Consider the following 21950-nt stretch of genomic DNA (forward strand, 5'->3'; position numbering starts at 1 on the left):
GGGGGTGGTGGGGGAGGGGGAAGGGAACAGGGAGGAGAGACTCAAGGTGGTAAATAGAAAGGGTGGGGAGGAATTGATTATTTTAAAGTGAGAGTGAGATGTGAAGTTGTAGTAGAACATATTGTGCTTATTGTGTGATGTACTTAAGCCAGTCTAGTGACAAGTGTGAAGCTTAGCTATAATGGTGGTGGCTGTAGACAGATGGAGGAAGTAAGTGGTAATACCTAAAGCAAGTATTTGGGATCAAAATGTCTAAGATTAAGCCCAGTATGAGTTTTATCCCACATCCCAAGTCAGTAGACCAGTGTATGTGCAAAAACCGCCACTGCAAACCCAAGCGCTGGCCCGGGCCCGACGATGGAGCCAGGCCAGCAGAAAGAGCAGGGGCCAAGAAGTCGCAGGTCACCACCCCATGGCCGAGCAACCCCCCAGACCCCCCCAAGATCCCAAGCCGAGCGGCAGCCACCATATTCACATCCGAGAAAGCCCCAAGGAGCCGAGGACCCAGCGCACACCGCCACCGACCCCAACCCCCAACCCCAAAGCCCTCAGCCAATGTCCACCTCCCACCCGCACCCACACCTCTGCACCAACCCCCCAAGGGGAGGATCCAGAAAGCCCCCCGCCCGAGACCCTAGCAGAGGAGCCAAGGCCCACACCCAGCAGACAGCCAGAGCTGCGCCGAACAGGCAGCCAGCGGGCAACCGCCGGCGGGCCCAGAGCCAGCAGGGACCGGACCTTAGGCCGGAAGGACCCAGAATAGAAGAAGCACCGGAGGGAGCCCGCCCAGGAACGACGACTACATCCCCAGCTGCCTAGGGCACCGAGGGTACGCTACGAGTCACCCTGCCAGCCCTCAGGCACACTGACCGAGCCTCCCAGAGCGCCCCCCCAGGGCCACCTCGCTCCGCACCCGCAGGCATACAAGGGTGCGGCCCACGCCACCCACCCCGGAAGACCCCTGCCAGGACCGTCCCAGCCAGCTGGCCAAGCCTGCCGGACCCCAAGAGCATCCACCCCCGGGACCGGGAACTCCCAAGGGCGAGTTGTATTTCATAATTTCAGGGTGATTAATTGTTGTATTACTATAATATGTTCAATCAACAAATGTTTGGCAGATTCATTTAGATTGGTTTATTACTGAAAATAACAGTACCCTAATCAATTTATTAAAGCGAAAAAGTGATAATTCTGAATAAGATGTTTCCTTGTGTGCTTAGAAATTATTATTATTACGTTTTTCATTACGTATTATTCCTCAACAGGAAAGGTAAAATTCAGGGAAAAGTGACTCCACTGTATATGACATTACATTATCATGTTTTTTAAGTGTGCAGGAGTGGGGGCTACATGGCTACATGTTAAATGTCTGAAAGAGTACGCGACTGTGAAAAGTTTGGGAACCACTGTGTTAGAGGAACAGCGGGAATTCTACACTGCCATGTTTGAGTTTTTTGGGACTGGATACAGTAACAATGGTGGGAAAAAATGCTGAAAAGTTCATTCAGTGTTTAGTGGAAACACTCCCACACTCACTGCTCCGTGGTCGACATCATTCTATGTAGAACGGGTGTAGGTATAAGATGTGCTATCTCTACCTGAAACCACCCACACACCACACACACACACACACACACACACACACGCGTAGACCTACATCTTCACATCTGGCTATGTGACATGAACATCCGTGCAAAGGCACATTTGTGTTTAATATTATGTTAGGTGTGTGCGTGGGGGGTTGATCAGGGCTTGTGTTGTGTTTTGTTGTGTCTTGGCTCTGATAGAGAATGACAGTTTGTGGGTGGCTCCACTCGAGAATATCTAAGTCATCTGCGTCTGAATTGATCCTCCTTTTGTAATTTTCTCGGTATTTCTCAATCAAACCTTTGACAGATTCTCAGCTTTCTAAGTATGTGAAGGAATAAAGTATCACATGATCCACCAGACCATTGCTATTGGTCAACAGAGATGGACAACTTTAATCACAGCAAGGACCACAAAAATGTACTTCTTTGATCCGATGGTCACATTATCAACATTCATGTCAGAAAATTAGAAAAATAACCAATCTGAGCATTAATACGGGATACAACAGAAAGGTTTATGTGTATTTTTGTTTATTTTGTATATTCTTCTTATAATTTGTTTTTATGTCGTATTCCGAGGGGTTTTTTTTGTCTTTTTTCTGTTTTTGTTGTCATTTTGTATATTTTACCCTCATTTTATTTGTTGTCATTTTAGTGTTTTTTTAGTCATTCTTGTGTGTTTGTTGTAATTTTGTATATTTTACCCACATTGTGTATTTTTGTTATAATTTTAATGTTTTTTTTAGTCATTCTTGTGTGTTTGTTGTAATTTTGTCTGTTTTTGTTGTTATTTTGTATATTTTACCCACATTTTGTGTATATTTGTTATCATCGTGTACTTGTATTTTATCTACTTACACCTTGAAAGTCTTGCATGTTGGTCAATACCACAAAATCTTTCTTTCATATAATGGTTTTGATAGTTTTTTTTTTTTTTCCTGATTATTTACATGAACAGAATCTGGTTGCCATGTGTAGTTATTCCTGAGGAAATTGGCAACCAAAAGTGGTATCATTCCCTATACAGTCTGTACATTATCCTGTAAATTTTCTCTGTAGTTGTATTGTTTTCTATCTTTGTGATGTACCGACACCCACCAAAATAATAATGTCTTAAGGACTGCTAGAGGACATTCAGGTTCACAGATATCCTTGAAAGCAGGACATAACAGGAAAACAGCTGCCATCAAATTAAAAGTAAAAAATAATAATGACAATAATGAAATGGAAATAAAACCACAATCACAGACAACTGGTTAGTAAAAATGTGTATATTTTACAGATTTCCACTGAAGCATGGTCATTGTTGTATTCATATACAGTATAGTAAATATAGAGCTTTTATAAATCAAACATGAAGATAAAACAGTTTTTATATGAAGGAGTATCAGTCAGTATATGTGTTATTTCCATTAACTGGGTTTAATTAATCTACCAAATAACTAGCCCAGTAATTTCCAAACTTGTGCCAACAAGGACACAACTTATGCTATATATATATATATATATAATTTTTTTTTTTTTTTTAAATGACTCAGCAATCAACAATGGTCTACCTACTGACCAAGAGGAATAAAATCGTTCCTATATGTCTATGATTTAAAAACCCACGTAGATGGCTGGAGTCTCGGAATCTGTAAAATAGGGAATAAGTTCAGCTCTCAGGAGAGAGAATAATGCATATTCAGCAATGAGCCTTTTATCTTGCAGTCTTCAGGTCTCCGTAGAGGTCTTTTGGGCTTTTCTGTCTCAGTTGCTGAAGTAGGTGAGGAAGAAGGAGGAAAACCATGAAACAAATGTGCTAATCTAATCCCAAACTGTAAATACCAGATTAAAGGTTAATATCAGATTACCTGGTAATGGTCATTAGCATCTCCTCTGGCTGTATGAGACATAGGAGGATACCCATCTGACCCTGTCAGTAAATGCAAAGCTTTGATTAACACCAAAGTAATCACATTTGAACAAAACTTGACAAAGTGTTTGTGCATAAATATGTTGATGTCCTCTCACCAATCATTCTAACCTTGTGTTGCCAGCTTTACCAAAGTCTAAAGTTGTGACAATATGTCGCTATTATCAATGGGTTTGAAAAAAATAACCTCTTCCCCACCCCTTCCATTTTCCCTACCCTGACTCCCTCTTCCCTGTTCCCTTCCCCCTCACCCAGGTGAAACACTGCCCTCTTGTTTTATATCCTCCCTATAATAAAGTGTTTCTTACACCTCCTTAGGGATGGTCACAATTATGCAATAGAATAAATTCATTCATTTAATTCCAATAACAAAAAATGCATTGCTGTTCATGTAGTGTTGACCTTCAACAGCATGTGCAGACAAGGCAAAATAATATAAATATAAATAATAACTTAAAGTCATAGTGAATAGTAATATGATAGTAATATTAGCTCTACTGACCACGGTAAAGACGCCTGACATTAAATGTAACACTTGATGGAGGAAATTAAGAAATATTGAACTTTTATTGTGTTGTTGAGTTGTTTTTGATGGTTGTTGTTAATCATGTTGATTAAAACTGTTTTATTTACCAGTACAAATATTTTCATACTTAGTGTTTCCATATAGTCTTACAATAATTATTATACCGTTATTAGAAAGTGCACAAATAATCTTAATTTATTTTCTTTTTTGATAGAATAATGTTTTTTGTTGCTTTTCTTTCTTCTTTCAAACTTACAATAAATTTGATTTAATGATTACATTTATTTTACTAACTTTTAAGCATGAATCTACCGTCCAATACAATCAAAATGGATACAATACAATTAAAATGTAAAGCTAATACAAGCTAAATTTTCTACACCGTCAAAGTTTTTTTTTTTTTTTTTTTCAATCCTACAGTATTAGCAAAAACGGCTATGCTAAAGGTAACTTGCTTTTAAAACCCAACAAAATTCTATTTCTTAATACCTAATATATCGATATAAACGCATTCCAAGAAACGTTTCATATTCTATGCACCACTTGTATTATGTTGACCATTGGCATTTATCTTAATCAACTGTCTATATTGCTGACTATGTAGCGTTCAGGATGACAAGGACAGACACACTAAACAGGCTACAAAAACAGTGCGTATTACGTTTCCTGTTGGGGGGGACAGAAGTTCCGCGAGTTGGATTAGCCACGATGTAAACGCCCACTCCAATGATGATGGTAACCACCACGTCTCCTATGGTTATTCCTATGATGGAAGCCATATCCATCTCTATGCAGTTGTCACACGCTGGAAACAAAAGAACAAATGCAAACACAGTTGTTTCACATCTGGAAATGCCACAGATATTTATCAATAAGAAGGAAAACGTACAACAACATCATAATTCAACAACTCAATTCCTCAATTGTCATTTGCACATTTGTTGTTTTTCTTCTGTTGTTGTTGTTATTTTTCTAATTTATGGATGTCTACATTTCACACCGGCTATACCGCATGTCAATGCCCAATCTAGTTAGATCTCTGAAGCTAAGCAGGTCTGGACCTGGTTAGTAGTTGGATGGAAGACAGTCGCTTCAGTGGTATCTGCCATTGTGTCCTTGGGCAAGGCACTTCACCCACATTGCCTAGCATGAATGTGTTGGTGGTTTTCGGAGGAGCACTATGGCAGCCTTGCTTCCGTCAGTCTGCCCCAGGGCAGCTGTGGCTACAATGCATTATTATTATTATTATTATTATTATTATTATTATTATTATTATTATTATTATTATTATTATTATTATTATTATCCTATGTTAGTATTTATTTTTGTTCTGCTTTTATACTGTGTTGCTGCAAAAGTGAATTTCCCATCAGGGGACTAATAAAGTTGTATTCTATTCTATTCTATCATTTTCTTTTCTATTCTATTTTTTCCTTTTCTATTCTTTTCTATTTCTAAACCTTGAATAATAAATGAGCTGTTGATACTTGGAAGAAAAATAATCTCCGCCGTTGTTTTCTGTTGCCTTCCTTTAAAAAAAAAACAACTAAAAGTTGATTTTAAATTGTGACACAAGACACAACACACTGGACTTATGAAATGATGAGAACCCACTGCACACATGGCTTCATCAATAAATAACATTTGTTACTTTTATTTGTCTCTGCAAAATGGCCACAACGCATATAAACAAAACTATGACCAATTTCAGGTTAAACACACAAATTGAGAGTCATTGACATGATTTGGTAACACTTTATAACAACTATCATCTATAAAGGGTAAATAATGGTAAATAGATAGTTAATTAGCCTTTAGTTAATAGTTATTGTTAACAAACAATGAAATGATAGTAAATAATGTTTTTTAATGATTTGTAATGCTATAATTCATGTTTTATAAACAGTTTATTGACGCACACATTATTACATATGATACACTTTATAAAGTGGTTGTTAATGATTAACAAAGGATTAATAAACCTTGATAATGGTTTATAAATTTTTTATGAAGTATCTATTATCATTAATTGGATGTTATTATAAAGTTGGAACTGAAGATTACAATCCCTTACTAACATGATGTTTTAGATAGATATTTAATACTTTACTAATGGTTAATAATTGGTTTATAAACCATCTACAATCATTATCTGGATGGTTATTGTAAAGCTGGAACAGATGTGTATAATACTTTGTAAATGGTTGATAAACATTGTGTAGAGCATCCATAAACATTAGTTGGATGGTCATTATAAAGTTGAATTGATGTTTATAAAACTTTAACAATTGCTTTATACAAGCTTTATAAACCATTTAAATATATGTTAATCAATAGCATAGAGTTGCAACTAATTCTTGTAATATTTATAACTAATGAAGATAATCTGGTTATGATAGAGTGGCATTACAAATCATTAAAAACAATATGAACTATCATTTCATTGTTAACAGTAAATGCCCATTAAATAAAGGTGAATTAATTATCTCTTTACCATTATTTACCTTTTATAGATGATGGTTGTTATAAAGTGTTACCCATGATGTATAATAATTAGATGTGAACATAAGCCAACAATGTTGATGTAAGGAACATTATTTTTGACTTACTGCGAAACTTCACAAAAATCTTGGCAGTGACGTGTTTGCTGTCGCTGACACATTGGTACTCCCCGGAGTTCTCGTCTCTGTAACCGAGCTGCTTGTTTGGTTCCCCTGTTTCAAACTTACTGTTGCCTGGACAACTGAGCTTAATTCCATCAGATAAGTTATCCACATTAATCTGTCCACCTTTTTGTGATGCTGAGGAACAAACAAAGATAAGGACAGAACGCAGAGTCACACACGCACATTCACCAAATTCACTTTTTCACAATTAGCTTAAATGTTCTCACGCGTTTGCAAGAAAACCCGGAGAACAACACACGTAAACACAGGAAGAACATTGAAACCCCAAACAGAAAGGACATTTCTGATCAAACTGTAACATTTGACAGTGCATATTTTACAAGAAACATTCATTGTTATTAATAAAAAAAAATAAAAAAAACTGGTAAATATAATCAAAGTAATCCCTTTGGTTGTTTCCTGTCAGTTCTTACCTGTCAGCGTCAAAAGCTGCAGAAAACAAAGTATCCAAACATAGATCATTGTGTAGGTGGTTCTCCAGGTTCTCCAGGTTCTGCAGGAGATTAAGAAAATAGTTTTGGTCATTTTAAATGAAACTGTTTTGCCTCAGATCAGATATTTAAGTTTTGTTGAGTTAACAACCTCAGAGAAAAACACTGTTTTTGTTGGTATTCAAAATAAATATCCATACAGGTCATAGTTTTATAGAACTATATAAAATTACCAAAAGAAAATGACAATTTCATTGTAAAATAAAAAGCATTTATGACATTTATTTGATGAACTGACCGTGAATTGAAGCTCAGTGGTTCTTTCCTTTTGTCTCAGTGTGCATGTGTTCGCATAACAAGGAAGTGTGTGTGATTGGTTGAATTTCCATCCCAGTAGAGGCTTTTTTCATCTGCAAGTTTTAATGTCTCTCTCAGTGATCTGGACTTTATTTACTAAATATAAGAAACTTCAGCATTTACACAAAAAAAAAAACATGTTGGAATGTAGATTATTTGGTCAAAACTACGACAGTTAAACTTTTGTTTAACTTACAAAAGCACTTTATGGCTATATGAAACTTGTGAAGTGGTTACTTTTTACGACTTCACAAAGCCAAAATAAGTAAAAAAAAAAAAAAAAAAAAATAGAAATCACATATGTAAAAGAAAAAAAAAGGAAAAACAATTATGTATTTAAATATTTAAGTTTTGGTATGGAGCTCTGTTACAATCACCGTCTCAGGGACAATGTTTTAAGTTATTTTATAATCTTTTCTACTAAAATATATCAATTCCCAAAATATGATCTCTTTGTTTCAGTACTATATACTTATAGTTATTTTTCTGCACAAATGTCTACCTAAGTTAACCAACAGTCGTGTTCAGGGAGAGAACCCATAACATTTTGATACATTAGCACACATTAACAACTTGTGTTTGTTTTCTTTTTGTTACAAGAGCTTCCCAATGTTAGCTCAGGTGTAGCTTTTTATTTTTTAGATATTTCATAAGAGTGCATCCACACGTCGACCTATTTATTTTTCCTTATCTTAAATTATACTACTACAGTGCCCGTCTGAAGTATGTATTCATATAGTGGGAGCTTAAGTGTGAGTTATGGCCAAATGAGTATGCGTGTGAAGGTTGGATAGACAAAGAGGTGTACATACTCTGTAGTGTTATAAAGGGGTGTACAAAGTAAAATAGTGTGTGTGATTTCCATGGTTTAATTATATGGAACATGCACATGATGAATGTGTTTGTTGTTTTTTTCACTCATTTTCATATTTTTTTGGTTTGGTGTATTTTTCTGTAATGTATGTTTTTAGGTGTCATTATGTGTTTTTTTTTGTATCTTTCTATTGGCTTTTTGTACACTTTTTTGTAGTTATAGTTTTTGGTCGCCATAGTAGTGTGACTCTGGAGTCATTTTGTGTATTTTTCTACATTTTTTGGTGCGGACTATTTTGACTCAACACAGGAAACCTCACCCGGCCCGAACACAAAAAGGATTGACAGATTGATCGTTTTTTCTTTTGTCATCTTGTATATAAATATTTAGTTTTGTGTATTTTGACTCATTTTCATATTTTTGTTTTCGTTCGGTGTATTTTTCTGTAATCTCTGTATTTTGGAGTCATTTTGTGTGTTTTTGGAGCATTTTTGTATATATGTTTGTGCATTTCTGTTGTCGTTTTGTGTACTTTTTGTATAAATATTGTTTAGTTTCTTGTTTTATTTTGCCCATTTAGTATAGTTTTATTATAACTACCTTGTGTGTGGTGAGGGCATGTTTTGAGACGTGTGTGTGCATGTGTGCGTGTGTGAGACTCGCTACTCCTGGTTGCCGTGTGGGACTCTCTCCATCTCCTCCGTGGGTTCTCTCTCACACATGCATCAGACGCGCGCATTAACATACTCCGTCACAGGTTGTTGAAATGCGTGTGTCTCACGCCCAATGTGTGAGACTTAAGAGAGAGAAAAAACAAACCCAGAAGTATCACGACGCGATCAAAACTGGGAACCATAATCTCAAAACAAAATGAAAATAACCGTTTTGCAACACATAAATAGCTTTTAGCAGCACAAAATTGTTTTCTAATATTGACTTTTTTTGTGGACTGGAGGGTCTTCTTCTACTATTATTAGAGGTTGTAAATGAACAGATTGGTGCGCTAGCGCCCCCTCACACTGAGGTCAAAAACTGAATAGGTTTCATTTCTGGGTAAACATGAATGTCCCGTCCGAGCTAAATAAAATACAAATAAACGTTTTTAAGTTCAAAATAATGCATGCACACACTCAACCTATGTGCAAGCAGTCAAAAAAATTTCAGGTCGAACAGACACCTTGTCGGGGAGAAATTTGCTCCACAAACACACTCACCCGCACGCAGAACTTCCTTGATTTATTAAAGAGACATGGAAGAAAATTGCTTTTAAAGAGTGAGCACTAAGCCTTTAACATGATAGTGATTACCGGTACTGATTGTCTGAAATCTCCAAAATATAAGGTATATTACATGTATCTGAAGGCTAAAAGTTGTTATAAATGACTCCAAAGACATTTCTTACACAAATTAGAATCGACGTTTTATTATCCAGCTTTAGATCTATTAACTAAAGTGTATTATTGTGATGAGTTGTGAATTGCCATTTGGACAGCGTTCCCACAATCCAGGGTCAGATCCAAACACTTGCCTTCCCTCTGTCTCTTAAGCCTTTAGTGCTGCGATGTCATCAGTATTATCATCAATATTATTCTTAGTTTGCTAAATTCTACAGCAGCTTGGTAGCTAATGAGCACACCTACATGTGGTTTAGGAACATGTCAGCACATTTGCAAGCTGAGTTAACTTCCAAACATAGCAGCAGAATTGACTTGATGCCAATCCTGGCGAGAGTTGGCCATTCTTGTTACTGGTGCAGGGTTAGGCCTAACTGGTCTGTTAGCTCATGCTAACTGCTAGGGGTATTGAAAAAAATTGATTGGGCGATATATTGCGATATTAAATCACGCGATTCTCGAATCGATTCAAAATGCATCCATATTGTTTTTGTATTTTTTTATTTTTAATCTTTATTTAACCAGGGAAGTCTTTTCCACAGCAGGAGACATCGTAACTGAACAAAGAAGTGCTGAAACCTGGGCATGTTGACCAGCTTGTGATTTTTCAATAAAATCTACAAAGAAAGTACTAACTTTCTGCATTTATTTGTTGTTCTAGGCATATACCTCAGTTAAGTTGCATTAAAGCCATGTTGCACTAAAGTCAAAGTTGATGGCACATGGCATGTTAAAGCCAATGTTTTGAGGGTAAAATATGCCAATAAAATATATTTATATACATAATGTTATCATGAGAGTGTACATATTTACAGATTAGTTGTCATATATATAAAAAAAATAAAATAAAAAATCTCAATAGTTGCCTTATACTTATTATTGGGATATATCGTATCGTATTGTGACCTATGTATTGGGATATGAAACGTATCGCCAGGCAATACACACCCCTAGTAACTGCTACATGTTGATGGTTTCTGTGGAAACAAAGACAAACAGCTTTATCAATTTGAATAAAGGTCGTGTCACCATCATGATTGTGTGTTTTAGGATTAAAGTTTTGATTCAGCAATGTCTTCCATGTTGTGTATCTTATGATCATGTTTCTGTGACAGACGCTCGTTGTGCTGAAAGAAAGAAAGAAAGTTTGTCAAGTGATGTTTTAGATGTACGAGAAACGAGGGGTAGGTGTTTAGGAGTTACTTGAACTTCTTCCTGCTCCTTTTAAACGCAATTGTTTTAGTTTTGTTATTATGTAAAATAAGTTTGTGATATGCTGCTCAAATGAATAAATGAAATGAAAGAGGAGGCAAAAGATGGTCCCACAACACAACTCACTTCCTGTTCACACAAAAGCCACAAAAACCTGTGACCTAGTGCTTACAGCTGGCGCACACACGCACACGCTCACGCACACACACACACACGCACACACATACACACCTGCCTTTGTTAGAAAAGTCTTTACTCTGCCTCCCTCCTTCTCCATTTCTTCCACTGTTTAACCCAAAAGCTGCTCTCCATCGCCCCCTGGTGAGCACTATATAAATCCCTGTGTGCACGCATTTGCTTTCGTCCAATCTGAATAATAGCATCTTTATTATATATTCTCTTTTGTGCACACATATCCATATACATAAAAGTACACATCACATGTCCATAGCAATGATATAATGGTACAGTTTTCACCCTTTTGTTATAGACAATACACATCAACATAACAGCTCACATTCATAGTCTGATAGCGGATAGTGCATTCCCTAATGTTACAAGGCAGAGGGTGTTAGCATGGGGGTAAAGAAAAATATGTATGGTAAACATGTTCAATATTCAACTACCGTACTCACGTCACACAAAAATAAAGTAACAAATCAACCATTTGGTGCTGCATATGTGACGTTAATGTCAATTTTGATGTCAGAAGTCTTGCAGAAACTCCTGAGATCCCAACAACAAGATCAGCTCGATGTTCTGCTGGTCCAGATCAGAGATCAGTTCAGAAGTTCAGGTACAGCAGAACCATTTGAAGTTGTTAGGCATGCAGGTACAGTACATGGCTAAACATGACCTCCATTAACCATCAGAGCCAGATCTCCTCGCTGCTTGTGCTGTTCACCTTATAGATATAGCCCACCATTGGATATCTGGCAAAACCTGTAAAAACAAAGAGTTATCGTGAAAAAGGGCAGATCATTCACTTGTTTTTCTGACAAAAACCTCAAGTCCATTTCCAAAAAGAAGCGTATCTGCTGCTGAGGGAGCTCCCTGACCTCTGGCAGCGTAGGCCAAGGACAGATCTTCCTCCTCTTCTTTCTGCTCTCCCACACTGATCCGCTGTGCCATCTCTCGAGCTTCATCAGGTTGGGGAGCAAAGATGGTGGTCACACAAAAACAGGAAGAGCAGGGAAGAGTTAAAGCTGCAGTATATAAGTTTTTATTTTTGTGTCATTTGGTCAAAAATCCATAATCTACTTTGAGCATATTGTAATCCAAAGTGTTCTGAGTGGACAGTGAATCTCTTCTCCTTCTCTTGGCTCTGTAAATGAGCTTTAGAAAACTAGGTACAGTATATGACGCTGGATTTCAGCCAATCAGAGATCTTTCTACAAAACGAGTGCTCCATGAGCTGCTTTGGGCATTACTATTGGCTGCTCGAACTGCTCGTTAAAAGTTCACAATCTGAGAGTAGGGACAGTGCAATGGCGGACGTTCCCGCAGAAGTCCCCATCGTAGTGTTAGGCACAGCAGTTACACAGCAAAGCAAGCGGAAAAAGGAAGACCGAAGTGGAGAAGCAAAAGTCTAAAAGCACAAACATGTTTGGGCTAAATGGACTCCGCGGAGGACCCTCTGACTTGACATGTGGGGCGTGCTGCGTGAGATCTGCCCCACATACCAAGTCAGAGAGAGAGAGTGATAACAGATGGGATAAATAGCTTGTAAATCTAAGAGAAGCATATTCAAGGTGAAGAAAACAGATGTAATTAATTTACAGTCTGGATGTGAAGTGTCTGTCTGTCTGCTCTGATCAGCAGCTAGGATCAGGAGGCAGAGGAACAGCTGTGAGCCTCTTACTGTCGTCACAGCAGCGAGTGATACATGCTTTCATCTCTCTAAAACATTAGAAAACGCCAATAACACAAGAAAAAGTCCCTACATTTGTCACTAGTCTCTATTGAGGAAAAAGTCGCTAAGAGCTGCAAAGTTTTGCGAGTTCTTGCAAACGTTCATCACAAGGATGCCAGTAAAGGAGGTTCAAGACTCATTTGATAGGGGAGAGGGGAGCGTGAAGCTATCACAATTCTACATACTGCAGCTTTAACCGAATAAATAAATAAATCTACAGAGCATGTTTCGTATGTTCCATATTGAATGGCAGAATGTGTGCATCTGATTGTCAATCTTTGCCTATTTGAACAACTCCAAATCATTGGTGTAGTGCAGTGGGAGCTCATCTTTGTCAGAGGAAATCTTGATGAGAGGTGGGCTCAAGAACAATTCTGTCCCAAAACTCTGTAACTGAACTCTACATAACCAAAGAACCGCATTGATCCGAAAGAGCTGCAATTCACCAGACCAGACAACCTTTTCCACCTTTTCCCATCTTCACTGGTGGAACCTATTTCTGAAGCTCAAACACCTGTGGTGTGTATCTTCCATAAACCATAGTGATCCAGAACAAATTAAAATTGTTAATAAAATGTTGATCTTAACTACCCCGAAGTGAAACATTTTTCAGTAGTTGTGTAACAGGTCCCTTTCTTACCTTTTCTTAATGTGCTGAGATCATTGAGCTGCAGGTTAGCAGGTAGGGACATGTTCTCTCTGGGGATCTTGGTCTTAACAGCTTTTTCCATTTTCATATTAACTGAGTCACTGTGAATCACATAATCAGAGATAGGGTTCATAACTATCCATTTAAAAACAGAAAACTACCCGTCCTTTATTTAGCAGATAGGACGCACTCTGTCCAATATGTCTGTGAAAAGCAACTGTTAAAGTCAGTGGGATTATGAAAGGGTTTTTATAAACTGATGGAAGCTAATGGAGATCCAAATAAAATAAAAAAAACAAAGACTATAATTTAAAAAAAGTTGAACTTCATCAAACAAATTCTTCTTTTATTCTTTTTTGACACTTTTTATATATATTTTGTTATTATATCTATATTCTTGTCTTTTTTCTCTATATTTATTGTTGCACCGATCCCACCAAAACAAATTCCTCTCATTGTCTAAACTATACCTGGCAATAAAACTGTTTCTGTTTCTGTAATAATCCAATGAGTTTGACTTTGTGTTTGCTCTGTGAACGAATTAGTGTGCACAGCGTTATCAGTAATAAACTATGATAGTCTCCACCACTGTAAATCATGATAAGCAGGCAAAGCTTATCAACATTTAATATACCGCAGAATAACAAAACAACAAATGCAAACTGAAATATAGCATTTGTGATATAATTTGAGGTCTTTTTTTTTTTATCAGATTTTTGTGGACAGAATCATTTTAGAAATACTTGCTATTAATAATTAGTCTTGTTCATAATTTTGACTCTAAACTGATTCAAGCAACCTTTTTTTCTTTATCGGGCTAACCAAATAATTATGTTTCAGTTTGGGTTTCCTGAGCTCATACAAATAATAATACTAGGTCTGCCATTTTCACCATCACCCATGAACAGTATTTTTTTTACATTACCTCTTTTTAGTCATCACAATCTCCACTGACTCATCTGTAACATACCACAAAACACAATGTTAACACACACGCGCACACACACACACACACACAGAGCTGATCTCACCAAAGGTTTTGCTCTGGGTTTTTTGCATGAGGCAGAGTACTATCAGACTGAGGATGAGGAGGGCCATGAAGGCCATGGATCCACCAGTCACGATTCCCAACATGGGCACCTCTACACTAGACTGCAGGAATTCTGAAAGGAGAATGGGAAAGAATTGGTTTCAAGGAAAAAGGAAACAGTGTTTTGTTTAAATAAGCCACTTCCTGTACACGAATGAATATGACAATAGGCCGACATGTGTTTCATCAATGCTGTAGCAGACTTTTCATTTAAAGCTGGGGTACTCAAATTATTTTCTTTAATTAAAAGAAAGATTCTTATTAGCATCACATAGTATATCGTAAAAGTAATCATTTCTGAAAAAATTGTTCGACTGCGTGCTGTCTGTGCCTTATAATTAATTATTTTAGTTATAAAAACCCTGGAAGACAAAATCTTGGCGGTCACCCCCTCCAGCTCCAATCACAGGATTTAGAGAAAGGAAGGGTGAGCAGAGCCCATGAAGGAGCCTCCTCATTGGCTGTGGCGTAATATAGTGAAGCATGTGCACGGTGCAAACTTGTTTTTAGTCTTGGACTAACTTTGTACGTGCAAGTGGCTGTTTTCCTTCTAGGCAGGTCATCTAATGTTCTGTTTTCCTATATTTTGTGTGAATCCTTTTACGTGTTTTACCCACGTTCAGCTCTCGTGTGCGATTTCGTGCACTTCCGTGAGAGGAGGAGACCGGGAGGGATTATCAGAGTGAGGGGTGGGATTTACGATTCGAATTCAGCCATGCCCCTATGTCATGGTTCAAGATTCAGGTAGTGCAGCTTTAAGGCAAGCATTTCAATCGCAGTTGTTTTGTCAGTGGAGGATAGTGTTTGTAGATTCTCAGTGTAATAATTACTGGGCTAATAGCTAGCGTAGGTGGTTTTATTAGCATTGGAAAGAACATGTTAGGCTAGGCTAACAACAGGTCACTTGTCCAGCTTGAATTCAGTAATGAGAGGGTTAACATGCCTTCAAAAAATATTCTTGATGGTATAGTTAGAAAACTGTCAATTGGTTTTGCATCTTCCTAAAAAGTCAACATGTGGTTTCACAGTCATTCAATAACTACATTATGTGTCTAATTTTTGTACATTTAGAGATATTTTCACTCCAGCTAGGAAATTGAAAGCACTTGGCCCTGTGAACTTTTCCCTTTAGGCACTATATATATGTATACATATTGAATGTATGCTGATAATTGTGTGACTACCTGAAAAAAGGTGGCCAAACTCAACTCACTTTTCGTGTGGCAAGGTTTGATTTCTTTTATTTGCTTGCTTTTCTTTTTCCCTACCCCATTATTTCAAAACCAAGCGAACAACACATCAACCACCTTTACACTATATGGCACTTAAGAAATGATAATAATTAAAAAGTTAAAGTTCTAATACATAGACAGGAGGGCAGATTTATATATATAAAACATTAATTATAAATGACTTTTTTTTACCAAACTTCTTCCTCCACTACTGACCTGCCAGGGTTAGATTGTTTTGCACTGTTCCCACACTGTTGCTTGCGTTGAGCGAGACATTCCCTGAAAAGCTGTTGAGCATTATTCTAAATGTATAATTTGTCAACCAGGGATAACTTCGAGAGTCGAGGATGAGAAAGTCGGATGTGTTGGCCAATAGCTGCCCGGACTGGTCCACAAAGGTGATTGTTGCAGGCGGATTGGAGCGAACCAAGGCAAAGAGGACCAGTGCCAGACCCGGGTCTGAGGTTTCACTGTACTGGGCTTTGACCCTGAGGATTTCAGGCTGGACTGAAGACACAAAGGAAAGGAAGAATTCAGCACTCAGAATAGAATAATCTTCTCAGTCTTCTGACAAAAACTCACTGGCACTCACACTGGACATTGAGCATTACTGTGGCGTTGTAGCTCTTTCCAGTTCTGGGGTTTGAGGCCACGCAAACCAGCTCCCTGTCCCACTTCTTGGCCTTTAAAGGGAAGGTGCTGTTGTGCTGGATCCCTGGTCTTTTGACATTAGGTTGCTTTCGAGATGTCACAAGGCGCCTTTGGTTTGATGGAGGCTCTTTCTGCCGCTCACCGTTCAGGTACCATGTCAGTAAGGGAGGGGCTTGGGGATCCCAGCTGTCTGACTGGCAGTTAAACCTGTGGGTCATGTTCTCTTGGAGTGTGAAAGCGGCGTGATGCTGACCATCAATTTTGGGGGTGTTTCCGATTGCACCTGCGACAACAGTAGAGAGGACACAAGAACATTGACAAACCCAATCTTAGATTATGTTCCAGACTCACATAGGTTAGCTTAGCCTGAATGTAAATGGGCAAAACATTCAATCTAGCTCAGTAAAAGTTATTCAAGTCGGATTAAAGTCGTGTATAGCTGGGTAGTGTTCCTACCTGTCCAGGACAAGGCCAGAGTGTGCAAAAACACCACAGCAGAGGCCGCCCACTGCATTCTAGCCCAACTCAGGACCGCATACGCACTCTGGCACCTACCTGTTAGAACAAGATATCCCAAATGTTCAGGTTGTTCAAGATACTATGACACATTCTCAGTATAATGCTGTTATTCACCCATCTCCAGCTGTTCTACATAGTATTTGAGGTTAATTTTCTGGAGTTTTAGCCCACTGAAAAGTCACTTTCATTAAGCTTATAAAAACAGGCTGTATTTTGGGCCATAATGCATATGCATGAGTGGGCGTGTCTGTAGACGCAGACTTCATGCCTCGCTCTTAGAGAGGGTGATTACCATAGCCATTGTCTTTTGCTATCCACACACTCTTGTTATTGTTTTCAGCCAAAAAACTGACCATTACAGTAAAATACATGGCTATTTAAGTGGCTATCGTGATTGTGAGTCAGACAAACATTGCTTCAAGGTGTTTGTGTGTGTATGCGGCAACAGCAGCGCAGTAAACTGTCAGCTGTCAGCTGTTTCAAACACTCACTGGATAGTTAAGCCACTAAGTCACTCTCTTGTCCTTCTCACCTCTTTTAACCACAGGAATAGTGCATTTAAGGTGATAATCATTGGTTTTGTCCAACCGCTGCATCGCATTGTGTCACAAACATGTCAGATCATGTCAAAGGCAATACAAGGCGATATAACGGCTACTAAAAATGGAACTGATTGTGTACGTTCATACTGTGCTTTGGATGATCTACATACTGGATTATCTATATACTGAACGTAAGTATATCATCTGTGAATAAAGAGACTAGTGGTTAAGGGATCAGGCTTGTAATTGTAGGCTCACTTGTTCTAATCTCCCTGCTCCATCACTGTGGGATTTATTAATGACGTATTATTGAGAGGAAAAATCCAACTCTCCATCACCAATCCACCTTGTCATCTCTTTTTACAACATTAAAAACATCAACATGGACTCCCTCTGCACCAGCATTAAGAGTCTAACTCCCGACTCATCTTCCTCCCCCGATGAACTGGTCTCAGTACAATAATGGCCTCACCTGCATTCTAAACTCACTTGTCCCTGTTAAATAACGTTCTGTTTTCTTTACCCGTTCCTCCCCTTGGTTTACCTCCAAATTAAGCACCCTGAAATTTAAAGGTCGTCAGCTCAAGAGGCTTTAGAGGAAATCCAGTCTCACCATCCACAAAGACGTATATACTACAGCTCATTTATCTCACTACAAGAACTCTATCTCTCATGCTAAATCTCAATATTACTCTGCTCTCATCTGCTCAAACGCTGGCAATATCAGGACACTTTTCTCTGTTTTCAATAGCATCACTCAACCCCCTGACACCTTTCTCTCCCACTTCTACTCCTCTGATACCTGTAACTCCCTCTTCTGTTTCTTTTTTGATAAAGTTAATAACATCCACCAACACTTAACACCCATGACCTCCCCCCTCCCCTCTTCCGTACCTCTTAAGCCCATGCAACCCTTTTCCTCCTTTGAAATTCCCACCCTGTCAGAAATCTCTAACATCATTAAAAAATCCAAAACCTTTTCATGTCAGCTAAATCCAATCCCCACAGTCCTGGTCAAGTCCTGCCTCTTCTCTGCTTCCCTTCATATCAGCCATCATGCACTCCTCGCTATCCACTGGAATCGTCCCTTCTCTCTTTAAACCTGCAGTCATCACCCCCATTCTGAAAAAACCTGGTACAGACCCCAATGACTTCAATAACCTCAGCCCCATTTCCTACCTTCCCTTCATTTCAAAACTTTTAGAAAAAAATGTTGCTTATCAACTCCACTCCCACCTCACTCAAAACAGCCTCTATGAAAAATTCCAATCCGGTTTCCATCCCCTCCACAGCCCTGAAACTGCACTCCTCAAAATCACCAATGACCTCCTCATGGCAGCAGACTCCGGTTTAATCTCCATCCTCATCCTCCTTGTTCTGAGTTCAGCCTTCGACACCATTTCTCACCTCATTCTCCTCAATAGACTCTCCTCCATTGGCGTCACTCACACTCCACTGGTTTCACTCCGACCTCTCAGCCCGGACTCAGTTCATTGAACTCAAAACCTTCAATTCCCAGCCCTCCCCGTCACTTCTGGTGTTCCCCAGGGCTCCGTCCTGAGCCCCCTTCTCTTTATCATCTATCTCCAATATTTTCAGAAAATTTGGCATTCATTTTCACTGCTTTGCGGATGACACCCAGCTCTATCTGTCCAGTAAACCTGACTCCACTCCCCCCTCCTTCCTTATTCACTACCTTTCAGAAATGAAAAACTACCTCCAACTTCTTCAAACTTAATTCCAATAAAACTGAAACTGAAAACTGAACTCCTCCTCATTGGCACCAAATCCATCCTTTCCAAAGCTGACCCTTTCTCCCTCACCATTGACAGCTCCACCGTATTCCCCTCCCCTCAGGTCAAGAGTGGGTGTCATCCTTGACGGCTCCCTATCATTTCACTCCCATATCAATAACATAACCCGGTCTGCATATTTCCACCTATGCAACATAGACCGTCTCCGCCCCTCTCTCACTCCACTCCCATTGTTGTTCACAGCCTCATCACTTCCCGGATCGATTTTTGTAACTCACTCCTTTTTGGTGTCCCTCACAAATCCCTCCATAAACTCTAATTGGTCCAGAACTCTGCAGCCCGTATCATCACCGGAACCCCCTCCTTTGACCACATTTCCCCTGTCCTTCAGCAGCTCCCCATCAAATTCAGAATCAACTTCAAAATCCTCCTGTACACTTTCAAGGCCATCCCCAACCTCGCCCCCCCTACCTGTCTGACCTCTTTCATATTGTCACTCCTTCTCGCTCCCTCAGGTCTTCATCCTCCATCCACCTCCCTGTACCCACCGCCTGCCTCAGTACTATGAGGAGCAGAGCTTTCAGTTGTTCTGCTCCCAAACTCTCATCCCTAATGTGATCTTTAATGCCTTTATTTTCTCTGTATTTACTGTTTTTAACGTATTGCACTGTTTTTATTATTTTGTTTTATTATTCTGTTTTTATTGTAAAGAAAGGTGCTTTTAAATAAAATGAATTATTATTATTATTATTATTATTATAGGAATGTATATCACTGTAGCAAAACCATAATAAAGCACATTTTTCACAATACTACCCCTTTTGTTGAGTTTGTTTCAGGCGGTTACTTGTGGTTTTGGTTAAAGCTAAAGTAGCTCAATGCTAAGGTTTAAAATGGTAAACTACTCCTTAGTCAAGCTTCCAGATATCTACACCTAAATGGGAAACAAATTTCTTCATATCTTTTCACTTAATACCCAGAGTACAACGATATTGCAATATCAAAACATCACAAGATGTATCATCAAGGGTGGAATCGGGAGGGAGGACCTACTACACACAAAGTTGTTATGGTTTGTTTTTATTTTTCTATATTTCTATTGGTTTGAAAAGCTCATACCCAGAGTAAATATGTCGAAGTCGAATAAAAGCAAGTATTGCGACTCGAGACCTAACGTGAACTCAGTGTATCGTCCAACCTCTGTTTGATCCTGAGATAGACCAAAACTAGGGAGCATCTGTTGGCTGTGTATGTATTATATTTACGTTATAATTTTTTTAATATCTGGAAGCCAATAATAAAACCCAGAAGTTAATATATGATGTTACAAAGTAATTTATTGCACCTAAAACCCCATCCAACCCTTTTCTGACACGCTTACTCCTTTTCAGGGTCGCGGGAACCTAAAAAATCATTAGATAAAGTGGTCAGCGGTAAGACACGTGATGGGATCTGAAAACATATTGATCTGAAAAGAGTTCATGAGGATAAAATGTTGATATCGATTAGTCTAAACATGGTGGTGGTTTCATCATGTCTAGGGTGTTTTCTTTGACTGGATTGATCTGTTGCATGTTTTTTTTTTTTTTTTTTATGATTATTTTATTAAATGTTTCCATTTCTAAGGCTAGAACCTCCTAAACAGTCCCATCACTTCTGGTTGAAAAAGACACTGGTGGCTATTGAATAATAGAATTGCCTTGTTATAAAATAACAGTTAAATAGTTTCTCTGCAAGTCTTTGTAACATGGGTTATAATCTTTGGATTACTTTGCTGGATATCAGAATATGGCACCTTGGAAACTCGACGTCAGTGCAAGAGGAAAACAACACTGTCATGCTTTGATTTGCAGCGTTAGTCTATGACATCAACACAAAAACATACACAGGCCTGTTTGGATCAATACACTCGTAAACACACACACACACACTGTAAAAGCAGGGAATTAGTAATTGCTGGTGGTTGCTTTCTGGGGATCACGTGACCTGGAAGATTGAAAGCAGGAACTGAGCCATGGAAGAAGAGTTACACACATAATCCTACATGAAACACACACTCACACTCTGTGGCTGCATGCAGATATGAAGAAGAAAGCCATCTGACACCCAGGCAGTGTGTTTACCTGAGCCCTTTGTGCAGACCCTTGTGTGTTTCAGCCTGCTGGAGCTCCATGACAGCAGATGAGGAGAGGAGAGAGGAGGAGAGAGGAGGAGGGATGGAGATGAAGCTGAGAGATGAGGGGCAGAGCTGCCTGACTCAGTTGATTTCCCATCTACAAACACAAACACAGATTTCTCTGCGGTACACAGATAGTTCCAGTGGTGCCGCTCACAAGCTGGCAGAGTGCTGGTAAAGAGGGAGGGCTAATGCAGGCGGTCTCTGAGAGGATGAGGATGGAGGGAGGAAGGGAGGGAGGTAGAGGAGCAGTGATATGGGGAGATCATGAGAATAAGGAAGGCTGGGATTTTAAATGATAGGAAGGGGTGCAGAGCTGTAAATATAATGATGGAGCTGGTGATGGATAGAATAACCATAGAGATGAAGAACAGACCCAAATGATCATTGAGCAATGATCTTATCAGTGTGGTGCTGTTTATAAGAGATATAAGAATATCAGTCCTGTTCTTAACCCACTATCACAGGACATGTTATATTAACCATGTTATCTCCAAACA

The 21950-nt window shown here is 38.8% G+C and overlaps 2 protein-coding genes across 2 annotated transcripts; both read right to left on the bottom strand.

Annotated features, from left to right (window-relative positions):
* Window positions 1-2976: 2976 nt before the first annotated feature.
* LOC114474898 (T-cell surface glycoprotein CD3 epsilon chain) lies at window positions 2977-7520 on the bottom strand. Its single transcript, XM_028465494.1, has 6 exons — window positions 7447-7520; window positions 7131-7210; window positions 6640-6831; window positions 4692-4835; window positions 3443-3504; window positions 2977-3345 (listed from the first exon to the last, which is right to left on the bottom strand). The coding sequence occupies exons 2-6, from the start codon at window positions 7177-7179 to the stop codon at window positions 3289-3291; spliced, it is 504 nt and encodes a 167-aa protein (XP_028321295.1). The 5' UTR covers window positions 7180-7210; window positions 7447-7520; the 3' UTR covers window positions 2977-3288.
* Window positions 7521-11360: 3840 nt separating this feature from the next.
* Window positions 11361-21697, bottom strand: tmem25 (transmembrane protein 25). Its single transcript, XM_028465477.1, has 9 exons — window positions 21398-21697; window positions 16916-17014; window positions 16401-16742; window positions 16025-16315; window positions 14518-14649; window positions 14412-14445; window positions 13478-13587; window positions 11984-12064; window positions 11361-11867 (listed from the first exon to the last, which is right to left on the bottom strand). Exons 2-9 carry the CDS (start codon window positions 16971-16973, stop codon window positions 11794-11796), a joined length of 1122 nt encoding a protein of 373 aa, XP_028321278.1. The 5' UTR covers window positions 16974-17014; window positions 21398-21697; the 3' UTR covers window positions 11361-11793.
* Window positions 21698-21950: the final 253 nt, after the last annotated feature.

The sequence above is a fragment of the Gouania willdenowi genome, chromosome 13, assembly GCF_900634775.1.
Source record: "Gouania willdenowi chromosome 13, fGouWil2.1, whole genome shotgun sequence".
Taxonomy (NCBI): Eukaryota; Metazoa; Chordata; class Actinopteri; order Blenniiformes; family Gobiesocidae; genus Gouania; species Gouania willdenowi.